Source organism: Dipodomys merriami, unplaced genomic scaffold (assembly GCF_024711535.1).
Source record: "Dipodomys merriami isolate MVZ:Mamm:240054 unplaced genomic scaffold, mDipMer1.0.p SCAF_48, whole genome shotgun sequence".
NCBI lineage: Eukaryota > Metazoa > Chordata > Mammalia > Rodentia > Heteromyidae > Dipodomys > Dipodomys merriami.
In genome coordinates, this window is record NW_027206046.1 from 4,640,001 (window position 1) to 4,654,241 (window position 14,241).

A 14,241-nucleotide genomic window follows, 5' to 3' on the forward strand; every position below is an offset into this window, starting at 1 on the left:
TTTAATCCTTTTAAATAAGCTAGTAATTTGTAATGATAATTTTGCTAAATAGAAAGCTGAATAAGACTAATGTGGACATAGGAACATAAAGCTTAAAAAAAAAAAAAAAAGAAACAGCCGGGCGCTGGTGGCTCACGCCTGTAATCCTAGCTACTCAGGAGGCTGAGATCTGAGGATCGCGGTTCAAAGCCAGCCCGGGCAGGAGAGACCGTGAGACTCCTATCTCCAATAAAACCACCAGAAAACCGGAAGTGGCGCTGTAGCTCAAGTGGTAGAGCGCTCGCCTTGAGCTGAAGAGCTAAGGGACAATGCCCAGGCCCAGAGTTCAAGCCCCACGACCGACAAAAAAAAAAAAAAAAAAAAAAAGAAACAAAACCATCATTTCATATGTCTCTTCACAGTGTCTGCCATTTAGGCACTTGGAAAGCATGTAGAAGTGGAACTACGCCAGGGAAAACTAGCAGTTGGTTTGTTAAAAGTGCACTTTCTAAGAAATCAAATAAAAATAAAACAGAAAATATCACAACAATAAAACTCAGCCATTAGCCAAAGCCCCTTTTTCAAGTTACTAACACAAACATCATAACCAAATTTTAATTGATATAGTTCATTGAGTAACTATCAAACTTTTTTTAACCTCAACTTAGTATAAGGAGTATATTTCTCATTTTGACCAAATGAACACAGAACTCTGAAAACACAAACACACACACACACACACACACACACACACACTTGTGAGGAATGTAAGTTTTATGAAATAATACAGTAACACAGACAGCTGGTTAAATAGATGTTTCTCAAAATAGATGTTTGAAATAGCTGGTTGAATAGATGTTTCTCAAATGGTTCTCTTCTTCCTTAATATTACAATTACATAGCAAGTCACATACCTTGGCCCCTGTTCTGCTAAGTTTTTGCCAACAGGACAGAGTGGAGTGCACCTTGGGTCTGGTGCTCAGGCTGTGTGCACGCTCCTCCACACCCATGAAGGGGCCATCTAGCTCCAGTGGCTGTCATCTAACTTCTGCCTTGCAGAAGGGAATACTACTTGGAAGAGAGGAACACTAAGACTAAAGCCTATACATCCTCAGAGCCTTGTGTACAGCAGCCTTGTCCCCAGTCTGAACTGCTCACCTAGGAAATGTTGTATGGGACAACTGAACTTCTAGCTTTTCCCAGTCACTCTATTTTGCTGTCTTTTGCTATAGTAACCTAACCTTTACCTTGAAACTTTCTAGTCTTGCTTCATGCCATGTACTAAAGTATATTAAAAAGAAATGCTGGTAACCCACTCAACTCAGTAACTGTAGCCATACTACGAAGAAAAAGGTATGAAAAGAAAAAAAAAAAACAACAGAAAAGAACATACCTAACAAACTGAATAATTTTTTTTTTTTTTTTTTGTCGGTCGTGGGGCTTGAACTCTGGGCCTGGGCGTTGTCCCTCAGCTCTTCAGCTCAAGGCGAGCGCTCTACCACTTGAGCTACAGCACCACTTCCGGTTTTCTGGTGGTTTTATTGGAGATAGGAGTCTCACGGTCTCTCCTGCCCGGGCTGGCTTTGAACCGCGATCCTCAGATCTCAGCCACCTGAGTAGCTAGGATTACAGGCGTGAGCCACCAGCATCCGGCTCTGAATAATTTTAACCTAACAGCCAAGTAATAACCAAACTGACTAATTAATAAAGTTATTTATCAAGTTCCCAAGATCTGACACAATTGCCCTTTCATTGGTATTCTTCCTGAATTAAAAACCTTCAAATAAGAACCCTGCCTGGTGGCACACATCTGTAATCCCAGCACTGGAGAAACTGATCCAAGAGGATCAAGAGCTCAACACTAGTCTGGGTTACGTAGCAAGACTATGTCTCAAAACAAAACAACCTCCAAATAACTTTGAACAAACAGACGTTGAATCTTTACTCCATTTGCTAACACTGTGTCCAGCTGTATCCAAACACAAACAAAAGGGCTGGGTGCGGCTCAAGTGGTAGAGGCTTGCCTAGCAGGCCAAGATCCTGGTCTGATGCCCACTGCTACAACAAAGAACACTGAGAGAAACTATGGTTTAAATAGTAATTTTTTTTTGGGTCCGGTCCTGGGGCCTGAACTCTGGGCCTGGGTGCTTTCCCTCAGCTCTTCAGCTCAACGCCAGTGCTCTGCCACTTGAGCCACAGTGCCACTTCTGGCTTTTTTCTTTTTGTTTATGTGGTGCTGAGGAATTGAACCCAGGGCCTCAGGCATGCAAGGCAAATGCTCTACCACTGAGCCACCTTCCCAGCCCTTAAATATTAATTTTTATAATAATATGGTGCCTAAGGATTCCTAATTATAAAACAGTTCTTTTTTTTTTTTCTTTTTTTTGGTCAGTCGTGGAGCTTGAACTCTGGGCCTGGACACTGTCCTTCAGCTCTTCAGCTCAAGGCTAGCACCTTACTACTTGAGCCACAGTGCCACTTTCAGCTTTTTCTGTTTATGTGATGTTGAGGAATCAAACCTAGGGCCTCATGCATGCGAGGCAAGCACTCTACTACTGAGCTACCTTCCCAGCCCTATAAAACAGTTCTTAAATCTAGATATATTTTAAATATTTAATTATTTTAGTATTATTTTTAGACCACATAAAAAATTTTGTCATTTTGTCAAATAACAAGAAGCAGGGGTGGGGGCTAGGAAGGTGGCTCAGTGGTAGAGCGCTTGCCTTGCATGCATGAGGCCCTGGGTTGGATTCCTCAGCACCACATAAGCAGAAAAAGCTGGAAGTGGGGCTGACGTGCAAGTGGTAGAGTGCTAGTCTTCAGCTGAAGAGCTGAGGGACAGCACCCAGGCCCAGAGTTCAGGCCCCATGACCGACAAAAAAAAAAAAAAAAAGAAGCAGCAGCAGCAGAGGTCTACATAATCCAAACCAGAAGAGCATTTTAATGTTCTTTATGAATTTGTAAAAAAAAAAAATCAAATATCAAACTCTGATTAAAAATATATGCTGAGGGCTGGGAATGTGGCTTGCTTAGCATGTATGAAGCCCTAGGTTCAATTCTTTAGTACCACATAAACAGAAAAAGCTGGAAGTGGTGCTGTGGCTCAAGTGGTAGAGCACTAGCCTTGAGTACATAGAGGCTCAGGCACAGTGCTCAGGCCCTGAGTTTAAGCACCAGGATTGACAAAAACAAACAAACAAAAATGTGCTGATTAGGGCTGGGAAGGTAGTTCAGTGGTAGAGTGCTCGCCTTGCATGCATGAGGCCCTGGGTTTGATTCCTCAGCACCACATAAGCAGAAAAGGCCAGAGGTAGTGCTGTGGCTCAAGTGGTAGAGTGCTAGTCTTGAGCTGAAGATCTGAGGGACAGCGTCTAGGCCCAGAGTTCAAGCCCCATGACCAACAACAACAACAAAAAGTGTTGATTAAAAGTCAGGCCCTGGTGGCACATGCCTGTAATCCTAGTTACTAAGGAGGCTGGTATCTAAGGATCGTGATTCGAAGCCAGCCAGGACAGGAAAGTTATGTGTGACTCCAATTAACCACCAGAAAAACCAGAAGTAGAGCTGTGGCTCAAAGTGGTAGATCACTAGCCTTGAGCAAAAGAGCTCAGGGACAGCACCCAGACCCTGAGTTCAAGCTCCAGGATGGATTTTTAAAAAAGAAAAAGAAAAAAAGCTGGGTATGGTAGTCCATGCCTATAATCTTAGCACTTGGGAGGTTGACGCAGGATGATTTTGAGTTTGGGGACAGCTGGGGATCTATAGGGAGACCTTGTTTCAAAACACACACAAAAAAAATGAAAATAAAAATATGTACCTATGTATAAGCAATCTAATAACCACTTAGTTTTCTTTTAGTATTTTATATGCTTATTATTTCAATAGCAAGATACTAAAGAAGGGCAGTGGCAGATTATAGTTCATTGACTAAAATAATAATCCAGAAGTACATACTGGAATGAACAAATAAACACAAAAGACAAAGGACTTCCTAGAATAAATAGAGAAAATATAATGGAACGAGGAAGTCACCATCTGGCCACCATTTCTATATTATAACAACTGATTCAGTCATTAGTCATCAAGCTTGATGAGAAGCAGGAGTTTTTACATGGCATCTCCCCAAAATACACTTGCTAATAAGGAAAAGAAAAAAGTTTACGGTAAAGCAAGCAGACAGGCCCTATTCCAACAAAGCCACAAAATACAATCACCAATGATGAGCCAAGTGAAAAAGCTGTGACAACTAAATGGAGTAGGGACCCCATAGTGTAGACTGGATTTTTCTTTTTTCTTTTCTATGAAGGACATCAGGACATCGTTGGGACAATTGGCAAAATTGGAATAAAGGCTACAAAAGATTATGTTAATGTCAGTTTCTTTAATGTACTCGTGATTTTTAGAAGGTAAAAGAATTTATTAGGAATGGATATCAAGTCTGAACCTTTGATTTCAAAGAGAGAGAGAGGAGAGAAGAGAGGAGAGAGAAAAGAAAGCGGGGAGGGAGGGAGAGAGGGAGAGAGAGAGAGAGAGAGAGAGAGAGAGAGAGAGAGAGAGAGAGAGAGAGAGAGAGAGAGAGAGAAAGAGAGAGAGAGAGAGAGGATACAAGTGTGTAGTGACGTGACATGGGGGAATCTGGGTGCAGGGTAGATGTGAACTCTTCGATATTATTCCAGCTTTCCTCCAAGAATGAAATTATCCCCAAATAAACACTAAAACATCTCAAATCAATAAGACAAAATGAGCTGAGGGAAAGAGAAGGGATGAGTAGGAGCACACTGCAGGCACACATGTGAGCTGTAAGCCTGGTTTAGTAACTGATGAGTGGTTACTCTGGTGATTTTTTTACCTGAGCATCTGGGGTGCTTTATAAACACACAAAGACATGGAGAGAAGCTTGCACATTACAGCAAGTTGACGTTGACATGGAGACAGGGTAAATCTGATTTTCAATGGACAAGGGCAGTGTTGGGCTTGAAAACCAGACACGGCAGAGGGACTGGTTTACCTTGCTCTATTGTAAATCACAGGCTCATTTTCTTCTTGCACAGTTGTCAGCATATCCAAGTCATGGAATATTTTCTGCATATAGTCCAAATATTTATATCCTGAAGCTCTTTCTACTATGGCTGCCAGGAGGGTATAGCCAAAAGTTGAATACAAAAACTGACTACCTTGAGACATCATTGTATAGGGGATGAGAAGAAAAAAAATGCTTGATTAGTATTTAAAAATATGCAAAATACTTTACTTTGCAAATAGGCATACCTTTAAAACTATAATACTTTATACTTCAACATTGAGGAGACCATAGCTACTAGATCAACAAATTGAGTTAGCTTTGTACTCTATTTCCTTGCTGCAAGGATAAAAATAATAGTCAGTATGCAGACTTAGATTTTCAAACCAATCGGTTCCTTAGACTGACCATGAAAGAAAACAAAAATCCTTCATGCTGTCAATCAAAAAGGAATGGTGAGGGGGGGCTGGGAAGGTGGCTCAGTGGTAGAGTGCTTGCCTTGCATGCATGAGGCCCTGGGTTCCATTCCTCAGCACCACATAAGCGGAAAAAGCTGGAAGTGGCACTGTGGCTCAAGTGATAGAGCACTAGCCGCGAGCTGAAGAGCTGAGGGACAGTGCCCAGGCCCAGAGTTCAGGCCCTACCACCGATCAAAAAAAAAAATGGTGGGGAGAAGCAAATATGATTTCTTTGATGAACTGTCACCTACTGGGTAGAAAGGTAGAAATAGGTGTACAAATTCTTATTTTATTAAGCATATGTAGACCTTAAAGGTTTCTTTCAAATACATAAAGGCAAATGTACTATCTAAATATATAAAATGTAGTTTCAAGTATATGACATTAGATCACTTTGGGTTCTGAGAGCTTAAAAATTTTGACCTATAAAAAAATTTTAAAAGGGGAAACCTAATTTTTAAAGACAAAATACATAATTACATTTTATTTACCTTTATTAGTTATATCTGTACATCTATTCACAGTAAAAAACATTCAAAATGAAAGTACATAGACCATGGTGTGACAGTGGTTCACACCTATAATCCTAGCTATTCAGAAGACTGAGATCTGAGAATCACAGTTCAAAGGCAGTGAGGGCAGGAAAGCCTGTGAGATTTTTATCTCCAATTAATCACCAAAAGCCCTAAGTGGAGATGTGGCTCAAATGGTAGAGCGCTACTCTTGAGCAAAAATCCTCAGGGACTGATCCAGGCCCTGAGTTCAAGCCTAACACCCACACCCACATCTACACACCCAATGCTGGGCACTAGTGACTCAGAACTGTAATCCTAGCTACTCAGGAGGCTGAGATCTGAGGATTGAGGTTGGAAGCCAGCCTGGGCAGAAAAGTCCCTATGAGATTCTTATCTCCAATTAGCCACTTTGAGCTGTGGCTCAAAGTGGTAATAGTGCTAGCCTTGAGCAAAAAAGCTCAGAGGCAACTCCCAGTCTCTGAGTTCAAGCCTCATGAACCAAAAGTAAAAATAAAAATAAAAAACCCAAACCAACAACAACAACAACAAAAATCAGTGCATATATTGTAGTAACTTAATGATATAAAGTAGTTTCAATAAACATCATAAAAGTATGCATAAAAACAAAGATAGAGTCAGGCATAGTGGCACTCCTCCTAGCACTCAGTAGGCTGAGGCAGGATGATCAAGAATTCAAGGCCATATATATATATATATATATATATATATATATATATATATATATATATATATAGGGGTTGAGGATGTGACTCAAATGAGGCAGGGTGCTTGCCTAGTACTCATAGATCCCTGAGTTCAAACCACAGTATTGCCAAAAAATTAAACGAAAAGATAATATTTTAGCCAGGTGCCAGGCACTAACATCTATAATCTTAGTTATTTAGGAGGCTGAGAAACAGAAGATTAAGGTTTGAAGAAAGCCTGGGCAGAAAAGTCTGAAAGACTCCCTCTCCAATTAACCAGAAAAAAAGTTAGTCTGGAGGTGTGGCACAAGTAGTAGAGTACTAGCCAAGTTGAAGCCCAATATCAGAAAGGGAGAAATAAAAAGATGGTATTTATTATACAGATTATCATTGTTTGGAAATTAAGTTGATGAACACTAGCAAGAATGAAGTTGAGCAATTTAAATTCTAACTACACATGAGAATATTAGTGATACTTCATCCTTTCTAACTTTGGTCCCAGGCTTTATATGGAGAGGTATCATTCCAACCTTCTCCACAATTTTTCATGAATATTTTGGTCCTGAGAATCCTCAAGTAACTCAGTGGCCTTCCATGAGACTCAATCTAAGCAGACAGAAAGGCAGGTATCAGAGTGGCCCACTTTCCAGTGGTCCATCTACCTCTCTGAAGGCGCTCCCCATTCTATCATTTTGGGACTCCTGAAAAGGAACTCTCCAGTAATGACGTCACTAAGAGAAGGTGTTAATACTCACCAGGTTTAAAGAATAAAGGATCGTTTTTAAATAATCTTAGGGATTCAATTGAATTTTCAAACTTTTCCTTCAAATATAATTCGCCTTGTTCAAAATCATTTTTTTTCTTGCAAGGTTTTGCATTCCGGTATTTGGCTTCATTATCCTGCTCAGTTTTAGTCTTAGCACAGTCTTGCTTTTCATTATTTTTCTCTCCTTTTCCCTTCAAGTCTTTTTCTTGGTCAGATGACATGGTCTCTCTCAACATCTTCAAGGCTTTATAAGCTTTCTCTTCCTTCACCTTTTTAATGTCCTTTTCATAGTGACGGATCCCACTTAAATGGGAAATCAGTAATCTTGTTGTGACAGAAACCTAATTGTCAAAAATGAAAATACAATTACAATAGTAAACCCTGTAGTCACAAGTTAATGGCCTTTGGAGGAATGTCTCACTAACTATGCATTTTAAAAGGCTGTAAGAGAAATGTCCTGTAAGAAATCTTACCCTCCTCTTTCAGGAGAATAGCAGATTATCATCTGGAGATAAAAGTACTTAGCCCAGCCAGTAGCAGTCACTGCAAAGCAATCAAACCACAGAATCCTGCGAAGCATCCTAAATCTGACCTCCAGTATAAAGCATTTAACGTGTCATTAGTAAAAATGAAGTGTGAGTTTCATTACCTTTTCACCTTCGTATTCTTTCTCTGGGAACTCAGGGACATAGTGCTGTACTGGAACATCAAGATCCAGCTTCCCAGCCTCCCACAATTTGGCCAGAGCAACCATGGTGAGGCTTTTGCTGATGCTGGCAATTCTCATGACTGTCTCTGGTTTACAAGGCACACGGTTCTCCACATCTGCATAACCTAAGCCTTCAGGGGAAATGAAGCAAAACATCTTCATTGTCAAAAAGTCTTCAGAAATGGAATTAATAACATCTGAAAACATACTGCAGATTTATCGACAGGAAAATGCACCCTGATTTTTATGTTATGGAAAACAGGATGTACAAGAATGAAAGTCTCAGTATACAGACAATATAAGCCTAACTTTATCCTACACACAATAATTTTCCATGTGATTTGAACCTTAGTTTTTCCCAGATTACCTTATTTGGCTATTCCACATTTTAAATCAATTACAATCTTTAAAGAAAACACAATTGCTGGGTGCCTGTGGTTCATGCCTAGTTACTCAAGAGGTTGAGATCTGAGGATCATGATCTATAGTCAACCAGAAAAGGAAAGTCCATGAGACTCTTATTTCCAGTTAACTGTCAAAAAAAGCTGTAAGTGGGACTGTGACTCAAGTGGTAAAGTGCTAGCCTTGAGCAAACATGCTCAGGAACAGCACCCAGGTCTGGAGTAGCCCAGACAGCCCCAGGACTGGCACCAAAAAAGAAAAAAAGAAGGAAAAGAAAATATTATCATTCTTTATATGGTATTCATTACTGATTTTTGAGCAAATTTCCACTAAATTCCTTTCAACAAAAAACCCAGTGAGAATGAGTGTAGGAAGATCTCCTACAAATAAAATCCAGCTAACTATCAAATTAATTATAAACCATAAGAAACACAATGTGCTATTATTATTAAAAAGCTACTTCTAGAAGTCTGGGAATGTGGCTTAGTGATAGAGTGCTTGCCTGGCATGCCTGAAGCCCTGGATTCGATTCCTCAGTATCACATAAACAGAAAAAGCTGGAAGTGGTGCTGTGGCTCAAGTGGTAGAGTGCTAACCTTGAGCAAAAGAAGCTCAGGGATAGTGCCCAGCCCCTGAGTTCAAGCCTCAGGACTGGCAAAAAAAAAAAAAAAAAAGCTACCTCTAGAGACAATTTTGGTTTGCATCTCCTGTATTGGGTGAAAGTGTGAAATCAGATCAGAGACAGATTCTAAAAAAGAGAATACAATTGTTGTTCATTTATTTAGTTCTGTAGGGGTGTGTGTGTGTGTGTGTGTGTGTGTGTGTGTGTGTGTGTGTGTGTGTGTGTGTGTGTGTGTGTGTGTGTGTGTGTGTGTGTGTGTGTGTGTGTGTGTGTGTGTGTGTGTGTGTGTGTGTGTGTGTGTGTGTGTGTGTGTGTGTGTGTGTGTGTGTGTGTGTGTGTGTGTGTGTGTGTGTGTGTTCCCAATATTGAAAGTAAGTATCTCAGGGACTTTCTCTGCCTTGGCTAGCTTCCAAACATGATCCTCAGATCTCAGCCTCCTGAGTAGCTAAGATTACAGGCATGAGACTTTGGTGTCTGACATTTTTTTTTTTTTTTTTTGGATCCGGTCGTGGGGCCTGAACTCTGGGCCTGAACGCTGTCCCTCAGCTCTTCAGCTCAAGGCTAGCGCTCTACCACTTGAGCCACAGCGCCACTTCTGGCTTTTTTCTTTATGTGGTGCTGAGGAATCGAACCCAGGGCCTCAGGCATGCAAGGCAAGTGCTCTACCACTGAGCCACCTTCCCAGCCCCATTTTTTTTTTTTTGAGAGAAAGGGTGTAAGTATGTGGTCCAGGCTGACTTCAAAATCACCATCAGTCTCCTGAATGCTGAGATTCCAGTTGTGAGCTACTATACCTGGTTCCCAATGATTTAAGTTGTAAATGATTACGAATATATGAATGAATATATGATGAATATATGAATATGCAAATATATACATATATGAATACATATACATATATACATATACCTACACAGATATATTCTGGTGGTACTGGAGTTAGAACTTGGGAAAGTAAGTCCTCTATTTCATTAACCACATCCTCAATTCAACTGCAAAAATATTTTTCAAAAATAAAACCCTTGCTGGGTGCCAGTGGCTCATGCCTATAATCTTAGCTACTCAAGAGGCTGACATCTGAGGATTGCGGTTTAAAGCCAGCTTGAACAAAGTCTGTGAGACTCTTATTTCCAACAAACACTCAGAAAACGCTGGAAGTGGCGCTGTGACTAGAGTAGTAGAGCACTAGCCTTGAGCACAAAGAGGCTCAGGGATAGTGTCCAGGCTCTGAGTTCAAGCCCCAGGACTGGGAGGGAAAAAAAACAGTTAAAAAGATAAAATAATAAAAATAAAAATAAAACCCTTACCCATAAAACTAACATTTTTAAACATTTGATTATAAGTTGTTGTTTTAAGCCTGGCACTGGTGGCTCACACCTATAATCCTAGCTCTTCAGAAGGCTGAGATCTGAGGATCATGGTTCAAAGTCAGACTGGTCAGGAAAGTCCATGAGACTCTTTTCCCCAATTAACCACCAGAAACTGGAAGTGATGCTGTGGTTCAAAGTGATAGAGCATTAGCCTTGAGCAAAAGAGCTCAGGGACAGCACCCAGGCCCTGAGTTCAAGCCCCACAACTGACCAAAAAACTTAAAAATATATATATAAATTAGTTATATTGGTTAGTCTATACTTACACTTAGGGAAAGAATTTTTTTTCAAAACCTTTCTGCTCCTACCAACTTCTAACACTGCATCTTTCTTATAATATTTGACATGTTGTTTACTAAAAGTAGGATCCTCCAAAAATCTGGGGTGGCCAACTGGATCAATTTGATATCCATAAGGATTATTTACAATATGTGATCATGTATTTAATGGGTGGTTCTATATAAAATGTTCAGACCAACAAATTCAGTCTTACACCAATTTTTTTTTGTCTGTCCTGGGGCTTGAACTTGCAGCTGGATGTTGTCCCTGAGCTCTTTTGCTCAAAGCTAGTGCTCTACCACTTTGAGCCACAGCACGACTTCTGTTTTTCTGGTGGTTAATTGGAGCCAAGAGTCTCACAGACTTTCCTGCCTAAACTGGTACTGAGCTGCAATCCTCAGATCTCACCTTCTTTAGTAGCTAGGATCACAGGTATGAGCCACCAGTGCCTGGCAAGACTCCATTTTTTATGTCACTTTGTTTTTTGGTGGTAAGGACTGAATCCAGGCCTTGAAGATGCTAACTAAGCAAAGGCTCTACCACGAAGCTATTCTTTCATCCCTGTTAGTCCCACATTTTAAACTTTATTATAATTATCCATAATAGTAACAACCTGATTCTTCATTCTTTAGATTTATCTTTAGGTTTATATAAATGCAACAGCATTCACTCCAACCAGCAAAACTTCCACTATCACAAAGTAAGTCACTAAAATCCCTCTCCCGAGCTCACCTTCTGACCAGACTTCTTTTCCATCTACAGAAACTCCAACCACTATGCCTGGTGCACCCACCTCATCCTAAGAGCAAAATGTAAAAGAACACAGATCAAAAACAGGCAAAAGACGCCGGTGGGTCATGCCTGTAAATCCTATCTACTCAGAAGAACCTCAGATCTAAGGATTGGGATTCAAACTCAGCCCGGGGCCAGGAAAGTCTGGGAAACTATAGTCTCCAATAAATTACTTTAAAAAAAAAATCGTCAAACAATCTGTGGCTCCAGTGGCAGCCTTGAGCCAAAGAAGCTCAGGGAGGGCGGCCAGGCAGCACTGAGTTCAAGCCCTAGGCACGAAAACAAAACAAAACAAAACAAAAAAGACAGGAATTATAACCTAATAACCTCGCATAACCCCATACTTCAAAGGCTCTGAGCTGGGGGCCGCCCTGCCCGCGTGGCCCCGCCCCTAACCACGCCCACCCAACACTCGGGGCCACGCCCACTCTCGCTCAGGCCACGCCCCGCGGGTCTCCGAGAAGCGCGCCCCCGGGGCAGCACAGCTACGAGACGGTGACCTCAACCGACTTGGGCAACCCCAAGGGTGTGACAGCGGGCCCCGCAGTCGGGAAATGGGAAGTCCTTCTCAGAAGTACCACAGCCTGCGCACCCCATCCTGGATGGGATCCGTTCAGACCCAGGAGACCGAGGGGCTCCGCTCGGAGCGGGGCCGGGGCGCCTCCCTTCCCCGCGTCGTCCGCCCGCACCTTGATCCGGTGGAGCAGGTCGCGGCTGCTGGCAATGGCCTTGGCGAAGCACCTGGAGGGGGGCGGGGCCCGGGCCTGCGGACACCCGGTGGCTAAGGGCGGCTCCAGCGGGGACTCGGCTTGAGGGGGCGTCTCCGGGTCCGCGGGAGGCGGAACGGGGACGGCGCCCTTCAGCGCGCCCGCCAGCTTCGCCCCCAACGCCAGCCCCAGGCCCAGCCCCAGGCCCCCGGCCCAGCCGTGGCTGAGTGGTGGCAGCCCAGCCCACCGGTGAGTCCCGCGCCGCCCGCAGCACCGGGCCCGGCCTCCAGTGGCCGAGGCCCCCGCCGTCGCCGTTGACAGGAGCCGGTACATGGCGTCTGGGGCTCCCTCCGGTCGCCTCCAAGCTCGCTCAGGCCCGGCCCGCCGGAGGCGCGGGGAAGGCGGGGCCGCGTCTGGGGGCGGGGCCGCGTCCGGGGGCGGGGCCGCGATGAGACCCGTGCAGTCGATCGATGCCTGGTGGTCGGAGTGCCGATCGCATCGATCCTCTCCTTTAGGTGAGATACCCTGAAATGATTTTCACGAGTGGTTCTCAAGGAAGGACCTGTGATTTTGTGTGGAAACTTAGAACTCAGAGGGAACCCCTCATCCATTCTTGGTGACAGGAACATTCTGCCTCTTGACTCTGTCCTTGTCTCTTTCCCAGTGGTGGCCTTGTAGGACAGTTTCTGCAAGATGTTGTCACCCAAAGAACTTGGCAAAGGGCACACAGGATCTCTGTCTTATGTCTTAGAACCACATGCGAGCATGGTGGTGTATTCCTGTAATCTCCTTGGGAGAAGGAGATGGGAGAATCGCTGTCTATAGCAAGAGAGACTGTGTCCAAAAAATAATTAAAGGTCGGGTTCTGGGAGCTCATGCCTGTAATCCTAGCTAGCTCCCCCTACCCCCACCCAGTACTGGGTCTTGAACTCAGGGCCTTGCACTTGCTTGCTTTTCCTTTGCGGGTGCTCTACTACTTGAGCCATGCTGACATTTTGCTGTTTAATTCAAGATAAAAGTCTGGAAGACTTTTCTGCCCAGACTGGCTTCAAACTGTAATCCTCAGGGCTCAGCCTCCTGATTAGCTAGGATTACAGGCCTGTGCCACTGGTGTCCAGCTTCATATGCCTCATAGCATCTATCTTCTTCCAGTCTGTCTGTGTGTCTCTGTCTCTGTCTGTCTCTGTCTGTCTGTCTGTCTGTCTGTCTGTCTGTCTGTCTGTCTGTCTGTCTGTCTCTCTCTCTCTCTCTCTCTCTCTCTCTCTCTCTCTCTCTCTCTCTCCCCCTCCCTCCTCTTCCTGTTTGGCTCATCTGGATAATCCTAGATAATCTCTTTATTTAAAGATCTTTAGTTTAATCATTTCTGCAAAGTCCCTATTAACATCTGGAAGAACTGTTCTTCCACCTTCCCCAGAGAGTCAGATTTTGTCTCCTTTATAGCAGGAAAAGCTACACTGAAGCCTGTCTCTGATACCCTGTTTCTCAGTCCAAAACCAGAGAGTACAAGACTGTGGATGTCCACACACACAGTCATCAGTTAGTTGTCAATCAGCTGAATACCAGTCTATCTCCAATCAACAGGAAATGAGCATTTCTGACTCTTGGGCTTTCTGCCCTTCTTTCAGGAGTCCTGTACTAGGTCAGGCTCCCTGTGATTGTCAAGTTCCTGAAGTATTTTATTCCCAACTCTATCCCATAATAGTCAACTGTTATTACTGCTTGAAGGAAGGCCATTTCACTGTGGCCCTCAGCCTACCTGAGAGGCTAATGACAGAGTAATATCTGGGAATAGACAGCATGTGATTTGACATTTGTCCCTAGGCCTCAAAGCTCCCTCCCCAACTTCCTCTTTGACTTTTTTCTTGTGTGTGTGCAGGTCCTGGGCCTTGAATTCAGGGCCTAGGTTGTCCCTGAACAT

General features: G+C 43.1%; 1 protein-coding gene across 1 annotated transcript in view; it reads right to left on the minus strand.

Moving 5' to 3' along the window:
- Lactb (lactamase beta) overlaps positions 1-12,715 on the minus strand; it is a 16,896-nt gene extending 4,181 nt beyond the window's left edge. Inside the window, exons 1-5 of the mRNA XM_069995220.1 lie at positions 12,306-12,715; positions 11,557-11,623; positions 8,092-8,282; positions 7,432-7,783; positions 4,988-5,153 (exon numbers count right to left, since the gene is read on the minus strand). Of these exons, the coding sequence (XP_069851321.1) occupies positions 4,988-5,153; positions 7,432-7,783; positions 8,092-8,282; positions 11,557-11,623; positions 12,306-12,656 (1,127 nt within the window). The 5' untranslated portion in view covers positions 12,657-12,715. The remainder of the gene's footprint in view (positions 1-4,987; positions 5,154-7,431; positions 7,784-8,091; positions 8,283-11,556; positions 11,624-12,305) is intronic.
- Between the last annotated feature and the right edge of the window lie 1,526 nt (positions 12,716-14,241).